The 24,077-nt window shown below is 40.6% G+C and overlaps 1 protein-coding gene across 2 annotated transcripts in view; it reads right to left on the reverse strand.

Annotated features, from left to right (window-relative positions):
* Positions 1-24,077, reverse strand: part of ATRNL1 (attractin like 1) — a 2,333,760-nt gene that overhangs the window by 1,978,518 nt on the left and 331,165 nt on the right. For both annotated transcript variants that reach the window (XM_085603276.1, XM_085603277.1), the window contains exon 4: positions 12,051-12,179. In XM_085603276.1, coding sequence (XP_085459402.1) covers positions 12,051-12,179 — 129 coding nt within the window. The remainder of the gene's footprint in view (positions 1-12,050; positions 12,180-24,077) is intronic.

Here is a 24,077-nt window from a genome sequence, read left to right on the forward strand (position 1 = left end):
ACGGAAAACGGGTGGCACCTCAGCTCGGTCTCACGAACACAGTCCCCTCATCTAGGACAGGATATAGTCAGGATTTATGCAGGAGGTCGCGGAGGTCCTCGGGAGCCTCGCACCTACGCGGCCATCTTGGTTGTGCGCTAGGCTCCTCCTCCTAATTTACCATTTTCAATAGGGCAGGATAACGTCATCATCTTGTCAATGCCCAATAAATAATAGGCATTCTCTGGCTTCTCCTTTCATTGCTGATTATTGCAGCAACTTCCTTTATAAGTTGTGTCTTCCCAAATGATTGCACTGAATCGGAAGATTGACATCAATATTTACATTTACATAAATAAAGCAATGCAGCAAAGCACTACCACTTCACAGTAAGTAATGTAATCACATCCTACATTGTGTGGTTGGGTATTCTGCATGTTGGAATCCACCACACCTATGATGGATATCCCAGCCACTTCTATTTCTAAACCTTTTACATCAGCTGCTTCATCACCTGCTTCAGCCGCTAATACTCGTAAGGATAGTTCAAGTGAAGGCACAACACACCAGAAAAAAAGTCAAAATTACCACCTTTACACACTTTGGAGGACCTTATGAAGTACATTAAGCATGTAAAACCATTTGTTGTTGAAAGCAATCTCACCCTACAATGAACTGAAGAGAAATTATGCAGTTTGGAGACTAGGGCGAAGGAAGTTGAACAACATATCAGTGATGCACAGGATTTTATCACCAAGGCCGACTCCATGACAACAGAAAGGAACTTCCCTTAAAAACAAACTGAAGGCCTGGAAAATAGGAGCAGGTGAAATAATCTACACATTTATGGCAATCATGAGGGGTTGGAAGGCTCCAATTTAATAGCTTTTTTTTCAACCTGCCATTCCCAAATTGGTTGTGATAGCGCTAATATTTCAAAACACTTTACATGGCACTTTTACTGATTTAGACACAAAAGCCTGGATGTGCACATTGCACAAAATGAACGAAGTGATATAGCAATAGAGACAAGTGAAGTAACAGCACCATAAAAGCATGCTTGAAAGTTTTTTTAAAAAAGGAGAAAATACATCGCTAAATAGTTATAATGCTTATTAATAGATTTTCATAACAAGATTACTCATGAAATGGTGCTTTACTGTTCACGTACTGATGAAAACTAATGAATCTAATGATGAGGCATAACAGTTCTATTTCTTCTCATTGCAATTGCATTATACATAGATTGTGGTGTAATTATGCGATAAAAGAAGTTAGACGTTTAAACTTACAGAAGTGATAGTAGAGACCCTAATGATAAAATGTTTTTTAAGACTAATTTACATGTACGGATTTTGAAAATTGTGGCAATAGGCCATAGCTAACGTTAATACATTGTAGTAATACATTGGTGAAACATTTATTCTTCTTCTTTTAATAAGAAAAGATGATTCAATGCATTATATTTGATACCAATTAAGTTTAAATCATTTAAAGCTGATGCATGCATTTTAAGCTGTAAACGTGTTCTTTCTTCAGCTGCAAATTTTCTCTTAGTAAGCATAATATTTCATTAGCATTTCTGCAAATGTTGCATTATTTGTTCTGTGCATGTTTCATCTTACATACAAAGACATTTTTTCGAAGTTCACTGTGAGATGGCTTGGTGGGAAAATCAACTCTAACCCGATACCATAGTCTGTTACATTGTATATTTCTCACTTTAGACAAACCTGTGAGGCCTGGAAAGCCAAGTCCTTCATATTAAGTGCTTGGGAAGGAATGCAGGAGTAACTAAAATGTATTTGGTGACTACATACGTAAACTAATCATGCGACTGACTGACTAGTGGAGTGACACCATGTCATTAAGTTGTCATAAGGACTATAAAAGAAGAAACCCTAAAAGAGGGGCAACACAATGCTATTTTTCTTTCTATGGTACACAACTCGTCGCGCTTTTGATTTTAATGAGACGGCATAACTTGTTTCCTCTTTGATGCAGCACAGATTCTTTATTTTTCTTTCCTTTGAAAGGAACAGAACTGTTTCCTATCATTTCATAATCATCCTTTACATTTCTATCTTGGACTGCCTTTTTGCTGATGCTCTTATGCAGTTGACCTGTAATCCTTCTTTGCCGAACGACTTGATTTTTCTTGACCCCTTTTGCCAAAGCTTATGGATTCACCCTTAGAGAACTTTAAAAGTGATTCCTTTTACTTCTTTACTTTAAATATTTAGGTGCAATTAAAGAGAATCCAACTGTCCTTCTGCCTTTAATGTTGGTAGGAATCTGCAACTTCGTTATCGAATGTTTGTTTTAAGCCATCCTCTTTGGATTTAAACCTCTGATAAACGTGTAGTCTTGTACTACATGCTTTAATATTCTTGACTGAGATGCTTAAGAAATTGCTTCTGTATCGGTTTTGGAACATTATTATATAATAACTAAACTATGTAAATTGCCTACGTCCATTATTGTGTCATGATGTTCTTTATTTGAAACTGAGCTAAATTACTCATTTGTTTTAACTGTGTTGTAGGGAGAATCAGCTAATCTTTTCAGAATATCAAGTTTTGCTTCTTTTATTCTGTGTTGCAGTAGCAGAACATCTAGTGTGGATCATTCTAGTTAGACTTAATTTCTTTAGGAGGTTGGGTCTCCCCATTGTGGTGCTTTTATTTTTACAGCATGGCCCTGAAAGTAGTGCATTTGAACCTCATTTCAAACTTGTGAGTTAGTCACCAACTGAGGGTCCTCATTGGGTGGCCAACATTGAGTTTTTGGACATCCTAATTCCCATCCCTCCTATTGGCGGAGAAAATTCCATCAGAGGACCATTCGCATCTGTGGTAAGGGTAATGCTGTGATCCGTCTAGCTGTAGGGGCCCCAGTACAGTTAGAGGGACAAGTGAGTGAGTAGTGAATTCAAAAATAGACCTAAAATTATTTATACCGCGTACGCTGGATAAGTCGGCATGTCAGACACTCCTCATTTTAACATATAAAAAGGACATTGACTTGGCCCATGAGTGTCTACATTGGCCTTATTGTTTTCTTCTTACCATATATACTGATTTTATGTTGATACTCTCAGTGGAGAAACAAATGCTATGGTTGGGTCACAGGGTCTTCTTTTCGAAGGATGTGGCAAAGGTTACTGCCACCTGTGGCAAGCAGTTTCTTGAGATGCATCCTGCCTTGAGATCTATGAACACTATATTTGGTCTTGTACACCCTTGTCTTTCCAAGACTTTATTTAATACCATAGGGGACATTTTATGTAAGTGGGGAAGACACGGATTTATTGCTATGCTTATCTCATTGTCTCGGAGTTCCTGCCAAATTCCGCCAATTGCCAAGTGGTGGATTTTTTTCTCTCACATTCCTGCAAAGCAATGGGAACAATTCAAGGCTTCGGACCTAGAGGTAACAAGCCTGATTTTGCATCCCTGTGATTTTCGGTCGGTAGAAGGGATTCCTGGTACGGTTTATAAACAGTCATGGTCAGAGGGTACTTCCGGAGTAGATTTTATACTTTTTCAGCACAGAACATGTTACTGGTGCTAAAAACAGAGTGTGAGCAGGGATGATATGTATTTTCCACCCGTTGGTGGAATTCTGTGGAGTCCTGTAGAGTTTTTATGAAATTCCACCAGTTGCGCCTACGCCAAGTTAAATGTCCATGGTCCCACTCAGGTTGATCTGAATTTTTGAAATAATGGCTCATTGAAGTTAATGTTTTGCTCTAACACCAATCTGGTAATGGGAGGCAATTGAAATCATATTGTGGATCCCTTTTTCGACACTCCACAAAAACATTTAAACATTATTTCTCCTCTGGAGTGGGTTAGGTGATGCATGGAGTACATTAGTCCAGATCAACGTTAGATTATATATTATTTTTAGCCCCGACATATTAGGCTCTTTGGCAAATGCTGAAATTGCTATTCCTTTTTCAGACCATGCACCTGTCATTATTGATGTTGATCTTGTCCTTAATATCCCAAGATCTAATAAACTGCTGGTCAATAATTCATTACCAAAAGCTAATTACTTTGCTGATTAAATTTGAATGTTTTGCCTCAATATTACATCTGATATGTCCTTTGGTATGGCATGGGACGCCTTAAAGAGATCATAGGAGGTTTTAATATTAAGTACGTAGTGGCTAGGAGAAGATAGCCTTGGCTGAAACTTCCTCCATCTTAAAGCTAATTATACACCGTGGACAGGAATTTTTTTCATTTGCCAGACCAACAACATTAGCTAGTTTGGCCCATGCTAAATTAGATTTCAATAGAAACTCCACCCTTAGTGCATGTGGCACGTTACTTAAATTCAACGTTAAATATTATGGTGGACGTAACAGAGCAGGGAAGATGTTGGTCAATTATTTAACAATACAGAAGAAAGGTTGAAAATAACCATTTTTTCAGATGAACAAGGTCAAAAACTTTATAACTATCAAGGGCTACTTAATAGATTATTATCAACAATTGTATACTCCTCACCATTGGAAAAAAACATTAGATGAATGTTTGGCCACTATACCCAAGTATCCCCAACAATGGGTGGGACTTCCCTCGTTGAAAAAACATATTAACATACATGAAACTTATACCGCCTGACAAAATTACATCATGACAAAGAACCAGGTCCTAATGGATTTACAGTTGAGTTCTAGTCTTGTTTTTCAAAGTTAAGACTAAAGCTTCTTTCTCTATTCTCCTAGTTTTCTTCTATATCTTGTATCTTCTATCTTGTAGTTTACTGCATATGCAGATGACATATTATTTACATCAAATCCAAAAGCCACTATTCCAATCTTTTTTTTAATTTGCTTACTACATGAGTATTCCAGAGTACCCGGATACAAATTGAATATTGATAAAACAGAAGTCATGCTATTAAATAAATTCTGCCTTAAAGACATGTTTATGAATTCTAGCTTCTCATCGAATTCTACCTGTATTAAATACTTTCATTCAATAAATGACACCAGTGATATTAACTTTGAGGAAATAAAACAGAGCCTCCTATCCCTTTATACACGATGGTTGCCTCTATTTCTTTTCCTGGTAGGTCTGATTAAGCACTATTAAGATGTTGATGTTACCAGTTATTAACTTTTGTTTATCAATTCTTCCAGTAAAATTCCTCATAAATTTTAAAAATCTATTGACACTACTCTAAGGAAATTTTTATGCACGCATCTCTTTACATAAACCCAAAAGGTAAAACAAATAATGGGGTTAATTTCCCTGACTGACTATAATCACTCAGCTTTTATCCTCAAGGTAATATGGACCTCACTTGCTCTGTACTCAGACATTGTTCCCACAGTTTGGAGGCATATCAAAACTGTCTCAGTTGCCCCATTTTTATTCAGCGATCTTTATATTTTACACATAAACCTCGTTTTCTTTCCTCTCCTTGCTAAACATGATCTTCTTCAACCCCTATTTCCAATATATAATTTTAGACTTTTCCCCTAAAAGGCATAATGAATCCATCCAAATAATTAACAAAAAATATTTTTGGGGCAGGATTGTCTTCATAAAGGTGTCAAGTATGTGGACCCACTTATTGTACATAATCAGTACATATCCTTCCACACTTCCCAGCACACTTTTAAGATGCCCTCCTCTTCTAAATGTAAATTTGACCTATTGATTCACTCCATTAGACAAGCCTTGCCCATCACATCTTTATTGAACTCACTAGTCATCATTTTTATATTGAACGGGAGGCATTTCAAATATACAAGGCTTTACTTCTCTCAGAGATAAAACTAATGTGGAATTACAATGGGAAGCAAAATTCCATCTATCATTTCTGATCCTGTTGTGGAATAAAATTTGGCCTAAAATCCACTACAATTCTTGTTCATCTAGCACCACTCGATCATTATATTTCTTTTATGACACGTTCTGTCTAACCCCTTATTCTCTTTATAAAATGAAAATATCTACTGATAGTAAGTGTTCGTCATGTAATACGGATAACAGTAATGTTTTACACATGTTTTTTGATTGCCCACGGGGTCACCATTTCGGTTACAGGTTTGGGATAAGATTGCTGGTATATGTTCTGTTCATTTACCATTTGACAAAGCTCATATTTTTTAAGAGGATCTTCTAATGCTTGGAATGTTAATAGAATGGCTGGGAAATCTGTAGATCTTATTGCTATTGCTCTGCAGATAATTAGTTCAAATTGGAAGGATTCTTCGCAGATCACTTTCACAAGATGTTGGAACTTACTTTGTCATAAACACAGACTTGATAGAGCACACCTATTGTCTGGACAAAACATCATGAAGAAAGGCCCATGACTTCCTTCCTGTCTGCATATGCTCAAGGGACATCTGTTGAATGCATGTATTTGAACCTCTTTAATTTCTTTATAAATTGAGCTATTACTTATCTTAGTTAGATTTTTATTACTAGTGGTTTACTACATACTACCATTATTGTCTCTCTTTGTAAGGCTTCCCACCCTTCCTTTTCTCCCTTTTCTTTTTCTTCTTTGCTTTCTTTTTACACAAAATCACAACCCGGCTTTGTATTTATTATTTTCACAACTCTATTCTTATATTAGTCCTCATTGTTGTCAACGGTATATTTTATGTTAATAAAGCATTCTCAATAAAGAGCTTATTACAGCCTGAAACTGCCTTAAGGTACTATCCTTGGATGCCTATACGACCTGGATGTCTCTGATAAAATATCTTGAATTGATAAGACCTCCAACCATGTATAACTCACATAGATTGTTTAGTAACTGTTATGTTTTAAAAAGCTTAAATTACTTCACTAGTCTCTGTGATAAACTAGAACATTCACACAGCTCCATTTGAAATACAGTTTCCTGAAATGAATCACAGTCAAATGTTCCAATCTGTTGCTTAACCTCTAGTAAATATGTTCTACAAAACCTTTCGTCATTTTGAAAATTAGCTACAGTCACTCAATTGATCAGAAGAGTGAACGAAGGCGCCAATTTCCTTTCTAAACAATCAATATTTTTATTTTCCTGTTCTGATTATCCGCCTGAAGACCGTACATGGGTTATGGATCTCCTGCTGACTATGGATGCAATGAAGGGACAGGGAGTGGTTTGTGGAATTAGGTGGATAAACTATATTGAAATTCAAATTTTCTAGAGGAACTTCATATGTAGCACCAGAAACATTAATATAAAACAGTACATTATGAGCAATGTTAACCAGAAGTAACTGTTGTTTATTACATTTTGAAAAAGGGTTGGACGTCGGTTCCTTCTTACAAAATGATTAGAATCTCTTCAGTTGGCTCCAGAAGCTACCCAAACAAAGCAACATTAGTTCTTGAGTTTCACCTACCGCCAATAGGCAGAAACCAAAGCTTTACTTAAATGTTTACAACAAGACAGCCTTGACAAGCCCTGAAATAATAAACTACTTTAGATGAAACTCAGTAAAAGCGTAATATTTGCTCTTATTCTGTAATACACCTGACTGCACCATCGACACCTCACAGTCTACCAATAACGATATGGACATTGCTGCAGCCAACATAGACAATGTCAAATGTCTGGACTTCTCCATAAATAACAAACATTATTTCCATTACCATATTCATATTTCCATTGTATTTAAATGAACAATACGAATTCGGAACAGTAGGGCATCAGAAAAATATCTTCATGAACAAAACTTGTATAAGAAAATCAGGACTGTGGCAGAAGTCTTCATCAAAGTTTTCAGATAAATATGCATAGATACCATGGAGTCACCTGAAATAATCCAGAGAAAATAAAGAGTGTTCGTGTCATAAGAATTGTGGGAAAAATTCTATTTGCAATTGGAAGATAACAAAAATGAAAACTTTTTTTGTTGTGTCTTCTCGGATCAATGGACTCACCGCGTTGACTATTCTTTAGACAACACATTCACCTTCAATGCCATATGCTCCTTCAGTGTACAAAGAAGATTAGGTACTGAATGAAGGTGTTCTCGTGATTCGGGGTATTTGAATGTAATTCTTTCAAGAGAACACTTTAATTTGTCCTTTAGAGACAGGGTTTAAGGGATTGGCGTCTTGGGCACCAGGTCTCTGGGCTCAAGAAGCCCTGAGATTTGACCAGACATGCAGAGTGGCTTTGCAAGCACATGGGGTCTAGGCGAGGACAGAGCCTTGGGCTTTACTTCGATTTCCTTCTTACAAATATTATCCAATCTAATTATTTTGGATTTTTTTTTGCGATAACACTTATATTTAGTGTAGAAAATATGTAAGAAACACAGAAATAGAAGCGTGATCCATAGAGTTTTCTATTATATCCTCTGCACTCTCCTTTGCTCCAAGGATGGAGGAGAGGAGTTGGCCTAACGGCTAGGGCGCTCAACCTCGGACCCGGGGAACTGGGTTCGAGTCTCGGTAATGATGCTGAACATCCTGTGATTCTGGGCAAATCACTTAATCTCCCCCTGCCTAACAAAAAAAAAATGAATGTGTGTCCTCATGTAACGTAACTGGTGCTATGTAAAGCGCTCTGATACCGGATTAGATTTGGGTCAAGTTCGCGCTATATAAAACTCTGCAAAAAAAGGATGGAACATCAAGAGCTCATTTGGCACATTTTCAGTTTTCCATCAGATTGAATGTTTGATTGGGGAAGATCCTACAGAGTACATGAAGTTGTCATGGTTGTCAGCTGTGAGAGGATACTTGCTTCATAATTGTCACTCAGTGCTACGTTACTTGCAAACATTTAATCAAAGCTTGAAAGGCCCCTGTCCCTGTTCCGAGAGCCAAAAAAAGAAATCATTGCTAACAAATTAAGAGTATGAAGCAATCCTCCAAAAATCACAGCAAAGCTCAAATTCATGGACAAAAATAACTGCTGTAACTCTGAAGAACAAAAGGAAGGTAGGTTTCATCCATTAGTGATGCGAGACTAAATACCCAAATATTAATATTTAATAACGTTTCAGAACCTGAAGCCTTTAACAAGCTTAAAAGGTCTTGGATAATTCAAGCTTTAATTATTCCTAAAAAGTACTCTAAAAATTGAAAGAGAAAACACAAGCTTCGGGCAAAACACTGGTTGATAGATATGCCAAATTTAAGAACAAAGAAAATAAATTGCAGCTCATGATGCTAGGATTTGGTATTGAGGAAAGTTTGCTAGACTACATTGGCTTAGATGACAAACTTAGTCACAGTACTTTTATTGGAATTGCTCTTGCAGTGACTGGCCTTTCCATCTATAAGTTCCCTTTCAACCCCAGTCTGATGATTTATTATTCCATCTATAAATACATGTTGTGACTCAAAAGGAAATACGAAACTGATAAAATATAATTATTTGTTCAGAAAAACTGATTAGTATTGTGTGTTTTATGCTGGATATTGTTTTTAATAACTACTGTATCGATACAAATGGATGACTGCATTCAAGTTTGAATACAAATATAAAAATAGTGATACATCACATCTGTGGTCACTAGAAATGTACCTCAACAGAAAGTAGAACGCTGTAGATGAACTACCTGTAAAGGTTACAGATCATAAATATTAGAGACAAAACAAAATCAATAAAAAGTCTTCCCTCTGGGTTGTTTCTGTGGAGTCCTCAAGGACAACAACCACAAGATTCCAGAATGCAACTCTTGTTCCAGTGATGTTCATAATAAACCCCCAGAAAGTGTATTACTAGTTGTATACAATTACTTTGTGAAGCTAGTCAACACCATCCACATTATGTATAGCGCTATTTAAAATGCAATCAATTCAAATAGAATATCTAATGACAAAAGTAATGTATTTTCTACTCAACAAAGTGTTGAAAGATCCCAAAGTTTTTTGAAAAAAGAAAATTGTATATTTCAAATTAAAGCTAGTCGAACAATGAAAACAAAAAAGCGTAAGCTGACGAAGTAAAATACATTTAGTCTGGCCTACATGGAAATAACTAAGCACAAATGCAAAAAGTGAACGTACATAGGCAATATAGACAACGAGACACAAACAGAGTTTTCACAACAACATGGAGACACTGTACGTCCTAAAACGTAAAACATTGCTTCAAATTAGATTGGATGTCCTGATGGAGCAGGTAAAGCAACATTTTGTATACCTCTTCTATTTTGCATGAAAATACTAATTACTTAATGGATTTATATTATAATTTGAATTAATTGAATGATGTGTTATACTAATCAACATTTTGCATTTTTTCGTAAACACAAATTACACGCTGGACTTATTGCTATTTGCATGGCAGAATAACTCTAATAACTAACTGTGGTACGCCTATTAATAGTAGAACGTGTGGTGATAGAATATTGCATGATTTATGTTGCTTTGGTGACGTTTGTGTTCCCGTTTGGACCGAATGGTGAGTTATTATTGCTTTAAATGTCGCTATAAGCTAGGAAAATACTAATACATAAAGGGATTAGTGAGGGTTTAACATTAGAATCTTCATTTCTATGCATTAATTACTCTTTTGTGTTGGTTTTGCTTAAGTTGGCATTTGGGCCTACCAAACCATGACATCCAAAATGGAGTTCAGAAGTGGCCACCGTCTCGTGAGCGCGATGTCTACTGCACAGACTCGGATGGCTCCGTAGACCTCCAGGCAACCTCAAGTCAGAGCATAGTGTTCCTGGTCAAGGATCGGAACATGAAGGACTGCCAAACTTTAATTAGTAAAAATCAATGCAAGAACAATTAATTTTCACAACCAGGAGAATTACAATGTTGCATGGACATGTCATGAACCGAGGAAGTGACCTAACACTCCTTTGGGAACCAAAAGTCTGGGAAAGTGGGACGATGTTAAAATTTCCTTCAAATGGACCAATCGGATTATAGAATAGTCAAAAAAATGTTTCAGGTTATCCCGAATTTTATTATAATAAGGGTAGTAGAATAGGGAGGAGTTACCGCACACCCCTACCGACCCCACAGGCGATGACAGATGAGCTAGATGCTTGCACGATTCCTGGTCCTTTGGACATCTTTGGGACTGTGACGTGCTGAGAAAAGAACTTTCCGGACTTTGAGTCTTGGCCTGCTTTATTGGGACAATTGAGCAGAAAAATGTGGTTTATGCAGAGCCAATTGAATTAGAAAAGCCCCGATAGCAAGAATAGGCAAATATAAAATGTCATGCGATTGTGTTGTTTGACTAAATTTCAACTTTGATTGACCGAAATGCTAATTATATAATTACAGACAAGATTTAGATAAACAATAATTTGATTAACAGAAATTATGAGTTTGGGATTTTTCCAATAGGAGATTAGAGGATTCTGAAGCTTAAAATGTGTTTTAGCTGGTTCTAAATCACCATCAACCAGTCCAACTAATTGGTCCGTCGACCAAGTGGCGGAGGGCCTTGATGTTAAGGTTAGGATCCTATGGGTGGTGATGCAAATATGTATATTCTGTAATATAACTTTTCCTTCCCTATAGGTTATAAGGTACCCCACCCACATGTCCAGCGCATCATTCCTCCAGTGTGCAGACCTGTTAGAGAAATGTATGAGTGTTGGTATTATGGGCCCCACCAATGAATGCGTGTGTGAATGAGTTAGCGTGACGACGGGTCTGCGACGCAGGGAGGACCCGAAAATTTCACCTCCCTTTTTCCCCGCGCTGGATCAGTCTCTTGTTGACAGGACAGGGAAACCAAAATATAACACAATGCTTGAATGTCACCATACTAACCTTCTAGTGTCCCAGCAGGACAGGTCAAATTTTAAACTCTAAAAGTACTAAAAAGTTACTAGAATATTTTGTACTAAACAAAATCTTCTTGGATACCTACAGATGTGGAGTGAATAGGTGTATCTAACGTGCCTAGTTGCTTTCTTTAAGGTCCACTGATGGTGAAAGTTCATTTTTCAGTAACAGATATAATGAGAGATTAATTCAATAATTCCCTAACTTATTTTTGCGATAGCAACTTGCAGTTTTATGCATGAGACATTTGTAAGACATAGTGAGATACAGTTAGCATTTCTTTCTGGAAAAACAGGTATCACAAATGCCTTGTGCAACTTGACCACTTACGAGTAAAATATGTTGAATCCAGTTAAGTTGTAGGCAGCGTCGCTAAAGAAATGCAGCAATGCATAGCCAGATGTTGTGATCACTTCAGGGACTGTTTCATTTCCACGTACCTCTGGAACAATCAGCCCACTGGAAAATAAGTTAGAAAAATATAAGTGAGGTTGGTGGTTACTGACATAAATTGGTAAGAGAACTGGTGTAGGTACAAAAATGCATTACTGGGTGAAGTAGGATTAGAGACACTTAACAAAAGCTCTTAACCATCTGTAGTTAAAAGGCCAAAATCAAATGTGTTTGTTTAAAACATTGCATTACCAGAAGCTCCACTGAAGACACTAGAATGGCTCATAGTCAATAACGGCTGGTATGGACCTTCTGCTCCAACCTTCTAATGTTAGCCTTATTGAATCTCCCTGTTGAATTTAAAACATTCTACCTTCAAATGGTGGAATGTACTTACAGATGTATTTCTCTTCAGCCAAATGACTATCAGTGACTAAAGACCCTCATTATAAAAGCCAATAAAAGGCCTATAACAGCCAGCATAGCCCTCGTCAAGCTGCTATGCTATATTTTAGCAGGGGAGTAGTATATGACAAGCTTACCCTAAACCATCTTTAAACACTGTTAGCAAAAGACTACATAAAAGAACATCAAGATTATTGTACATTTACTGATAGTTGTAATACAAAAATAATGTAGGAAAAGACTGTCATAGTGCTAGAGAATAAGGGTACAGTTATGAATTTCTATTACAATTATTTATTACATTTCTCCAATACTGAAGAAAACGTTACTTATCTGCAACATTGGTTCTCCAACTTGCAAATCTTTAAATATATCAAAGTAACATTGCCCGGCATTCTGGCAAGTTTCGTAGAATTTTTTCATTTAATATTACATATTTTTTTCCTGTGGACACTTGGGGCCCGATTAGGATGTCGGTCGGAGTTGCGTCCGACCAACATCATCGTGGATTCAGGACCGACCAACATCCTGTCAGCAGTCCCGACCGCATAATTATGATGCGACCGGACATGGTGCAGTCGCATACTCCCATTTCTCTATGGGAGCTTGTGCTACGTCCATAAACAGGCCGTTGCCAAGCGCCCATTGAGAAATGGGAGTTTGTGAAAATCCCTGCACAGTGCCTGCCACATGGCTTTACAGGGATTTACAGGCCCAGGAGGCAGCAGGGAGAAGTGGGCCCTGCTAGGAGGGCCCCCAAAGTCGCTTTCCGACAGGCTTGCCATGTCGGGAAGCTCAGCATGGAAAGCCTGTCAGAAACCAACTTCGTAATCCCGATGGCAGAAACACCGTCCTATAGGGATTATGTTCTGGTTCCAACTGGCTGACGGGCTCCTTGAGCCCATCGGAATCCAGTCAGCATGGACGGCCGGTTTCACTTTCGACCGCCTACATTGTTTTTAGGCGGTCTGAAGTGAAACCGAAGATGTCGGTCGGAAAGCCTCCGACCGCAAGTTGGAGGCTTTCTGACTGACATCGAAATTGGGCCCTTGGTATTAAAAGACAATAGACAAGCTGTTGACCAATAGACTATGAAATCTCAGCCATCAGAAGCTATTTTTCAGTTTGAAGCACAACTTCTTGGGGACATTCTGAAAGCTTCCCTGGGAATGCATTCCCCTCATTGCTTACCACTGGCTTTGTGTTTTGCAACTCACAGTTGCTTACTTTCTGTTTGCTTTCTATGTGCCTGCTTTATTTGATTTAGGCTGTCCAGCTTGAGTTCATCCCTCCCCTGGAGCATAGCCTATTTACTGTATTCTTCCGTGAGTACTCACTTTCTGTAAACAGGCCTTTAAATATTGTTCTTATCTTGTTACATTGCTGTGCATTCAAAGACAGAGGTCAAACGTCCGGCTCTGTCTTTGAGGAAGCTTGGTGTTTACTAGTCTTTTTCTGACTTCAAAGTGAGAGGAAGTATGTGACAATCTTGCTGTGAAAGGAAAGGTTTATTTTCTAGTACACAACAAAAGTTAAATGCCTGTAAATGAACTGTGAAGATATTTCATTTTTTTACATTTTGTTTTTTGTTGAAGTGTGATGGAAATAAACAATCAAAAAAATCTATGCACTAGGTAACGAGTATATTTCCATACATTATTATTTGTGTGCTCTATGTCTGTGCAAATATAATGGTCATTTCAATTGAAAATGTGTTGTCTGTAATGGCAGTGCACTACCGCACCATGCATACTCCACACTACGCCAGTCCACTCTACAACACTATGCAATACTCTAGGCCCCTTCACTCTATGCTATTCTAATACACTCTACGGCACACAACTCCATTCTACAAACATCTACGACACTTCACGTTACTCCACTCCACGACATGCCACTCCACTCATGCCCCTCCACTCTAAGACACTCAACAACACGCCACCCTATAACACGCCACTCCATGCCACAGTAAGACACGTCATTCCACTAAATAGACCTCAACTCTATGCCTCTCCACTCTACGACATTCTACTCTACAATAAATACTTTATTCCATTTTCAGCCACTCTGTGCCCTTCTACTCTATGGCACTCCACGACCCTTTACGCAATTCCCTCTATGCCACTTCACTCTACGACACACTACTCCACTCTATGCCACTTCACAACACTCTGCTCGACAGCACTCCACTCAACTCCACTCCACTCCACTCCACTGCACTTTATGCCACTCTACAACACTCTAATGCACTTTACACAACTCCCTCTACACCACTCCATTACACACTGCACCCCTCTACTCCCGCCCTGACACTCCCCTCTGCTCTACTCCACTTTACCCCACTCCACAACACTCTACGCCACTCAATGACACTCTATGCCCCTCCACGACACCCCACTGCTCTCTATAACACTCCTCTCTACTCTATGCCACTAACTTTTAGTCATGCTGAATAGCAGCCATAATGGTGTACAACATGGCTAAAACACATTGGCAAAGACAATATCTCTTGCATAGGCAAGACCTATTAGCTTTGCAAGTGCTGGTTTGTACAGTTCTGGAGCTGAACAGGAGCATATTATTTGATTCTTAGTGGAGTGTCAGTGGGTTGCAATTTACTTTGAATGGCACCTACACTAAAGACACTTTGCTAAAGGGAAGCAATGATTTCTTCGCCAGAAGGGCACAGTTTTGGACAGATTTAACTGTAGTGTATAAATTTGATCAACAGAAGAGCTGTCCAAACGTGTTGTTATAGAGGCATAACATTGGGTAAATGTGCTTAATGATGACCTTTAAGCAGACCATGATGTGGTACCAAGATTTAAAATGTGATGCACCTAGCCTTCCACATCAGGAATGACAGCCGCTTATTCTTGAAAAATTACTCAAATGTTCTTTCGGAATCCACTGCATCTACAGATTTTACTTTGGGAAGGCTTTATGAAAAAACTAGGTACTTAAACGGTCTTGTTATTATAGATATACAAATATAAAAAAACTATTTTGATTTTAAAAAAATCTGTTCTCAAACTTTCGAACTATTTAAAAAAAGAAAACTGGAAATGCTTGAATGGTTGGTATGATCATGAATTTGGCTAACTCATCTCAAAGTAGTAATTTACAGGCTTATTCCTGGGGGATAAATTTAATTTAGCCTGTGCATGAGCGAGGTTTTACCTGTTTAGAAAAAAAAGAGTAAAGATTTACCAGTAATTGGTCACACCTGAGCTTAAAGTAGCGTGTGGTTTTCACTACATATAACCTCAATTGTTTGCCGTACATCAGCCTGACTCCCAACCACACTCTCCCTGACTTTGCAGAGTGAATGAATGAACTATATTAGTAAAGCATAAACACTGACCTCGCAGTAGTATTCTGGTGCTAGCCGAGAGTAGGCACCAGCAGTAATTCAGAGAAGACAAGTTAGGAGAAAAGCCAAGTATTAGGATGGGAATGTGCCCTGCATGGCAAATGGGCATACACTGCTACCCTGAGTGACTCAAATGCATGTGAAACTGGTCCCTGACTTTACCTTCTCGCAGCTAACACATTATTATGTATGGCAAGCGCACTGAGGCCTAGGCCTGTCTAATATGATCCCGAGGTCCAGAACCTGTTCTGTGACCTGGGGTGGTGAACCGTGTATACCCGCTAACAGGACATGGGACTAATGTCCATGTTCTGTATAATTGCAAAAGTGGTGGTAGCAGTGTACTAGTATTTAGATTATAGTATTAGGTAGACTTTTGTTTTCTGGCTAAGGTTGTGTGCAGTGTTGACAGGAAAAGGAAAAAGAAACAAGCATTGGCATAGCCAATAGGTCTCGCTTTTGGGACCTTATAAGTATTTAGTTATGCAGCACAATATCCTTGTTGCAACAATATCAACTGCTGCATGGCTAAACACTTATAAAGTCCCAAAGGCGAGACCTATTGGCTATGCCAATGCATGTTATTATTTGATGCCTGATATATGGTGCCGATTTTTATTATTTGATGCATGCAACATATTATATCTGTAGCGCTCCAAAAACCCAATAAACACAAGTGGAAACAACTATAAAGTATGTTTTCATTGTAATGGAAATCAGTTAATTTAAACTTCTGCCTCTTTCGGTAAGAGAGAATGCAAAAAAAGAACTCAAAGAGAAGTCATAAGAAAATATCATAAGAGTAAAGCTAGGCAGGGTTGCTTTTCTGTAATTTTGAGATTTGTCGAACGTTTCTGGAATTAGCACTAAACTAAGTCCTCCACAGTCAGCCGTATAATGAGGTCTAAATACACGCCTGAATGTTTCCCTTTCACATACTATCTCGTTAGAACGCCGAGTTTGGCACAGAGGGAAAGCTTTCGAAGGCAAGCATAGTATTAGTGGGAAGTGAAAGGGAACAACAGAAGGCCGCCAGAAAACCGTCTGGTTATGAAAACCATTCACAAATTTATAACAAAATGACCATTTCGCATTAGAAGCAGATGTTGAGCCATCCGTCTGGAACAATCATTGCCCCAGGATGCCCTGAGCTGACCCGTTCTGACAAAACCCATTCATTCTAAAAACCGCAGAAGTATGCCTTCTGCCAACATACAAACACCTAAGTAACACAACCCAAAGTAGAAAGTTCCGAGATACACGTGTGCGGGTGAAACACTTAAAAAAGTGCCTCAAACCTCTGCTCACAGTCACGAAACGTTTGCGTTATGGTAGAAAGTGATAATCGCCCAGCATATTTGGAATGCGGTGCTCCCATTCCTGTGTTGTAGCGTTTCCATGGAGATGCCTGCTTCCAGGTCTGACGGCCATTGTACGGAGAAGGAGGGGTTGTTGTTGAAAAAAAGGCGTGTGGCCAACATTAGCTGCTTTTCCGAGGAGAAAAAAAAATGCACGGCTGCTATAGTAAAAGCATGCCGAGCTTGCAAAGAGCTTGTGAGAGGGGGAGCAGGAGGTGAGCCCGCAAGTGGTGCACTCGCTGACGAGAGAGGAAAGCCAGATGGCGCCTCTGCTCGTAAGCACGCGCCCGCGCGTGTAACCGCAAGCTCTATGCCACAAGCAAACGCGTGTTTTAGCATTTTCTGAAGCCCACTTACTTAAAGTCTCACCAGTGCAGCGCATGCGCTGGCTCCGGCGAGACTTAAAAAAGGAATTCTGTAAGCCAACTCCAACACTGCTGGAAGCCAATCCTGTGAAATCCAAAAAGGAGTCACTTGAATGACCTGAAATTTCTCATGTCTCACTTTCAACAGTTCACAAGGTCACAGTGCCACACCGAGGGGGCTGCAGGCATAAATGTACAAGAAAAGTGGAGGGGATGTTGGAGGTTGTGTCTGAGTCAATAGGCACCTCACCCCTATCGGCCCGTGCCCCATTCACAACATTGGCCCCACTAGGTGGGGTCTAACCCACCTCCATTCTCTCTCCCCAGGTAAAGGAAGCAGGTGGGGGGAATAAATAAGGGGTTCCGGCTCCCCCACTCACCAGGCTCTAAATGGTGTCCTCGTTAGCCAGAGGGTGCCAGAGGTCCACCGCAGTAAGGCAGGTGCAGCAGCTGCAGGATGCCGGAGCCGGTCCCCACGCTGTTTCTCAGCACTTCCGGTGAACGGATCTCTCAGCCAGGCAATTCAGCCATGTGGCCCCTCCACAATGTTAGCCCCTCACAGCCTTACCAGCGCCAGATCTTGGCCTTCAGCACTCCCTCAATCTTCTCTCAGAAGCCGTTGAAGGCAAGGCGGGGTCCACCTCACCGCGGACAGTCAAGGGGACACCTCAGATCCCCCACTCAACTCCACAGTGCAGCGTGGCCTCAGTAGGGTCAGGCCTCCAAGTCACCAGGTGCTCCAGCACAGGGGGTGCTCTCCTTTGGGCTTTCTTCATTGATTACATCCCACAGAGGGGGCCTCAGGGTGTGATACCTGCGGATTTCACTCCTCTGCCATCGTTGGATTAGGAATAATTTTAAGGAGGTTTCAGGAACCTTCTTAGAAGAAGAACACCGTCTTTGCTTCTCCAGCCTGCCACAGGGAAGGGGCAGCTTAGTTAAGGAACAGCCCCAAGTTGGACTACATAAATATCTTTCAGAGACATGGTTGAATACTGGTGACCAAACACAAAAACATCTAAAGTATGTAGGAGCAGGAACAAAATAAGCAAGTTCAATTGTCCTAGTGGCCTGGATTAGATATAAAATGCTATTGCTCCATTACTATGTTTTCTCTCCCCCTCTCTGCGGTACTGGTAAAGGATGCCATCCTGTCAAACTTCGTAATAGTCCTGTGTCAGAGATTAAACTGTTTTTTTCTTTTAATGGGAGTGCAAAAAACCCCACAAAGGACCTGACAGATTTGAAAGAGAAGTTTGCTTATAATGCACAGAGCATAGTTTACGCCACTGACTTTGAGGGGACCCAATTAAAAAAGTCTTTGTGTTCACCTAAATTGCATGTAAAAAACAAGCCATGAATACATATTTCACATCCAGAATCAGCACTTTACAATTGAAATTATGGAAAATCCACCACTACAGTGAAATTGTAGGGCTACGGCAGTACTATGGCACTTTCAGGCCAGTGGCCCAGCGAAATTTAGTACACACCCATAGATTCACACATTTGTGGGAAATCTAACCAAAGTGCATATAAGTATATTCCCATCCTGGACACATACACAAATTTACTCCTGTGATAGACAGAAAGCAGTGAATTTTTTTCCAGAGTCGAAAAAGTAAGGAAACACCTCCATATTTAATGTCAACATATGGGAAGAATCACATGAGCACTCCTGGAAATCTAGGATAGTTGCAGATTTCCATTACTGTAACTGCGATTCTTGTAAATCCTACAGATTTTGGAATTTACTTCAAACATAGGCGTAAAGGAATTGCAACGGATTTCAAGATATTTATTGATGGATTTCATGAGCTGGACCTTGTAAGAGGTGCATTGGAACATAAACTGTCAGTAGTTCCAGAAGATGTAGACAATTAAATTATTACTCACATAGAACATTGTGTTTTGTATCAGTTCATTTTCCTACTTCATCTAAACTCCTAGGTGTATTTTTTGCTTTTGCCCCATCTGGGGATTAACGCACCGTTGTAGTTTGCAGTGATCTCTATGAAGTTACCAAGATCAATGTACTAACATCCCAATCCTTTTATGAAACCTTTTAGATCAGTTTAATCCTATTAAATGCCCACATTGTACCCTTTCTTCATCATTCAGATACAATTACCACATTCTAGCCTCTCCTCATCCAAAATTGGATAAGGCAATAGTGCGTACCTACGTTTGCGAGGACAAACAGCTACACCAGTATATAAAACACATTACTTCTAGACCATCACTGCACATTTGCATGGAAAAGTATGAGATATTAACCTGTATGCTTTTTAGCTCAAATCTGTGGCATTGGTTAGCATACATTAGCATAATTTTAAATGTAATTTTTACACATGAAATAGTTTTTTTGCACCAAGGAGAATCCTGCAGGGTTTGGGTTCCATGGTTCAGAAAGGTTCTTATTTGTCTACCTTCTCCATTCTAGATATCTGGAGCTCTACATGTCCACCTAACTGTGGAGGAGTGTGGCTCAATGGTTAGAGCGGCAGACCCTGAAGCAGAGTTCTGGCCAGGGACCAGGGTTCGATTCCCGCCTCGGGCTCAATTTCCTCGAACCTGTCTATTCTTGCCTTGGTGCCTTTTCTAATCATGGGCCCCACGCAGCAACTCTGGGCGATAGCTTGCTTAGCCTCCACACCGGCCCCAACAGCGCTAAGGATGCCTGGCTTCACCCTGGGGGTGCCCAGAAGTGGACACTTCACAGGGAAAGCCAGGAGGGGTTCCACAGCGGTATGAGTATCAGCGCCAGGAAACCGCAAAAGGCGACACCGCAAGGTGGCCGTCTGGTGACAGTGCGCTCTATAAGTACCTTGACATTTACATTTAACTCAATGCCCATTGGTTTACGGAAGGCCATATTAATATTAGAAATAAACCTTACCATGTGGTTTTCCATGATTTCACATCCTCTAGAAACTTATGTAGTTGTATGGTTCCTTCATTCTCGTGTACTAAACGCATTAAGAGTTCAATAAAAATAACTGAATCACAACTTAACTAGACTTAGGGTTCAGTTGGCCAAATAAGGAGGACCTCTGCTTTACCAAGGTGACTGAATGTTATAGATTTAGAGAGAGAGATATTTCACACATACAGAGGTGTTAGTGCTTTATGCATTTATAATTTGTGCAATGTTAACAATGCACAGAATGCGGATTTATTCTTGATTTTACACATTACACCGACAGGACACTATTGCGCTTGAAACTAAATTTCTACGACGTATAGACTTGTGTTTCTGAGCTATCGTTAAGCAGGCCTCAATTGAGGTCCAGTGGCCATCTTTTTCTAAATGGATGTCTTCCCCACGCACATTTCACTGTTCATTATTTCTGCAGCGTCCAGTCAAGCAGAGTCAGGTTTGTTTATTTCCACGGACGTTGTTCCTGCTGTTCTCAATGGAAATCTTTCCAGCTTGGTCACATTAATGTAATGTTTCAAGCCTTCCACTAGCTCACTGTGCCCTATTCTTTCATTGTAGTTTGCTGTTGTTCATGTAACTAGTTTGTCCTGCCATCTCTGGATGACATTAGCATAGAGTGGGCAGAATCAATATTCATGCAGTGGGATAGCATTTAGGTGCTACGTTAATACGACATTTAGTAAAACTATGCTCTGATTTGCTAATATTGTATTTCTTTTGCTCACACCGTGGTGAAATCTGCATGTTCTATTCTGTTCTATCAGAATATTTCTGATAAAGACCCGATTTTGGGGGGGGGGGGGGGGGCAGGAGAACTTTCCAATGCTACTAGGATTTCCCTGTTGATTTATTTGCTCATTTGGGAATTTGAATAATTCTGATTTTGCACTACTCTAATTCCCTATTTGCAGAGAGCCTTCGGGGCAAACTTGTTATGCTGACTCTGTATTGCATCTTTTTGTATTTTTTGTAATAAATCCTTTAATCTTATTCCTCAGATATAGAAATCAAATATTGAATGGGCCCTTATTTGATTTACTGTACTTTTGATGTGTTGGGGGGTGCCTTACCTCGGGGACACATTCCCTCATAAAAATTGAAGTTCAACACAATCTCCGAATCATCAACCCATTGGCGAGTTTAGGTACATTTTAGGGTTTCGCCGCGCCCACAGATGCCGCCCCTTTATTCCATGGCACTTGTTACTCCGGGACTTTCACTCTTGGAGCTTTCGATAGCACGTCTGGGATCTGTCAGTGTCTGGGTAAGCCCGAAACCTGTGTAACTGTCGTACTATCTTAGCGCGCTTGTCTATATTCAGCCTAGCTGACACTAGATGGCGCTCAGTGCCAAAAGACAGGCCTTCTCCTTCTGGGCCCCCACGAGCTGTAGCAACGCCGCATCACCATTAGATCTATCTGCCTTCCTGCTTTTCAGAAACAACCTGAAGGCCCACCTCTTCACAGCACACCACACTGACGCACAGCTAGACTCACCACCCGCAAATGTCTGCCTCCTTGAGAAAGATCGTGATCGTGGAGGACGAGCCCGGAAAATCTTGGGAAGAGCCGATCCAGGAGTCTGGCTTGACTCTACGAGCCCAAATTTGAGACGAGCCAGCAAAAACATAAAACAATAAGCATGGGACTTTTTTCTGTAAAACACAGAAAAGAATTCTGTTGTACTTTAATAGGGATACAAAAAAACATTTAAAATTGAGAAAATAAATGTTTATTTACTTAGTGTTTGTGTTTCAGCTTTCACTGCCCAGACTCCAGAAGGCGAAGGACGTGGGCTCATAAAAAAATCAAAGAGCCCTTACATTGGTGCTTACCTCTAACCACCAGTAGTGAGTTGTTGTGATCTAAAAAGTGAAACTGTTGGAAAAGCCACCGCTGATTTTCAACAAACTGAATAGCGTTAAATTAGGGGGGGGGGGGGGGGGAGAAAATCAAGGTACTAGGTAGCAAGGCAAAGGTTGAGCACAGGGTGTTTGTTCTTCCGGCGCCTCTGCCCTCCACAGTGTTGTTCCGCGTGGGTTCTTTATCCGCGTCTACCTGGGATCAGATTAAGTTTACAGTGCTGCGGGGTGGCCACGTTTTCTTTTGAAAGCTGGGCGCATACTTGTTCCATCCCTTCCCTTAATCTCCCCACCCTCCTGTAATGTTGGGCACTAGGCCCGCAGGCTGTGTGGAATCACTGACACAGGACACATAGTTAGGGGTAGTGGGAATGGCCACGAGCACGTGCGCTCGGCACTTTTATTAACAGCGTCACCTGACACAGTGACGTCTGTGGTGGGTGGGTGTATAGAGTATTGCTAGGAGCTACAACACTAGAACGTGTCCATGCAAGGACACTACATCCCTCCAAATTTTTAATGACGAAAACCCAAAGTCAAAATTCAACCTGTGGGAGAAAGAAAGATATACACAGATGTGATACAGTGACCAAACTTCTGCAGAGTCTCTTACGCCTCAGCTGCTTGGAGTCACAGACGACGTTCTTCCTGCCGCGGAGACCAACAGTTCACTGTGGCACCAGCCATGGGTGCTCGATGGATCCTGTCAGTTGACGGCTCTGCCTTGAAGTTGTCCTCACAGTCTTTTCTTCACTTTACTTCCATGGCGGCAAACGCAGATGGAGTTCTTGCGGTTCATCTTTCAGTCCTGTCCTTTTCTTCATCGGTAGCGTGTGTTCTGCTTGGCACAAGACGGGTTGTTTGCAAAACACCCCTCTCACCATGATGCCCCTTTTGCGGGTGTTCCCCTGCCACGGGATATCCCTGAGGCCCTCTTCATCAGATTTGTCCTGGGCTGAGTGTACTGTATCGTGTTACTCTCACGCCGATCAGTGTGGGTGCGGAGGAGACGACAAGTCTCACCTCAGGTTCCGCAGTCGTACCTGGAGGGTAGCTGTTGGCTCCTGTCTTCGCGCGCGATGTCTTCATCCTCCTGGGACCTTTGCTGGAGGGCGGCTGATGACCATCTCTCATCGCGGGGACGCTCTCTCACTGGCATCCCTGAGGCCTCTGCCCCTGAGTCCCACGGCTGGCGTTGTCCAGTGTCCGTGTGACCCCAGAGGTGGATGTTCCGAATGGTCCAGCCTGCTCACCTCTGCAGATCCCAGGTGTGCTGAAGCATCGTGAAGCAGATGGTCTTCTCTCCGTGCCATGGGTGCTCTCAGGACTTGCGCTCCGTGTTCTGACACTTGTTGACTTCCTTATCTTCGAGGTGTAAGTAGTCTTGCCACACTCCTCTCTCTTTCCTCGGTTCTTTACTCCGGGAGGGTGTCGAGTCACTCTGACTTCTTCTCCTCCTTCTTGCAGTGGCAACTGTGCCACTCAGATCTCTTCTTTCTTCTTTTGCTTGTAGTGGCCAACATGCCACTCTGATATCTTCTTTCTTCTTTTGCTTGTAGTGGCAAACGTGCCACTCCGATATCTTCATTCGCTTCACGACATAATCTGGACCGTTTCTGTTTTCCTCTGGTCTGGCCAGGCTTCTCCATGCAGCGTGCGCA

This window comes from Triturus cristatus, chromosome 1_2 (genome assembly GCF_964204655.1).
Source record: "Triturus cristatus chromosome 1_2, aTriCri1.1, whole genome shotgun sequence".
Taxonomy (NCBI): Eukaryota; Metazoa; Chordata; class Amphibia; order Caudata; family Salamandridae; genus Triturus; species Triturus cristatus.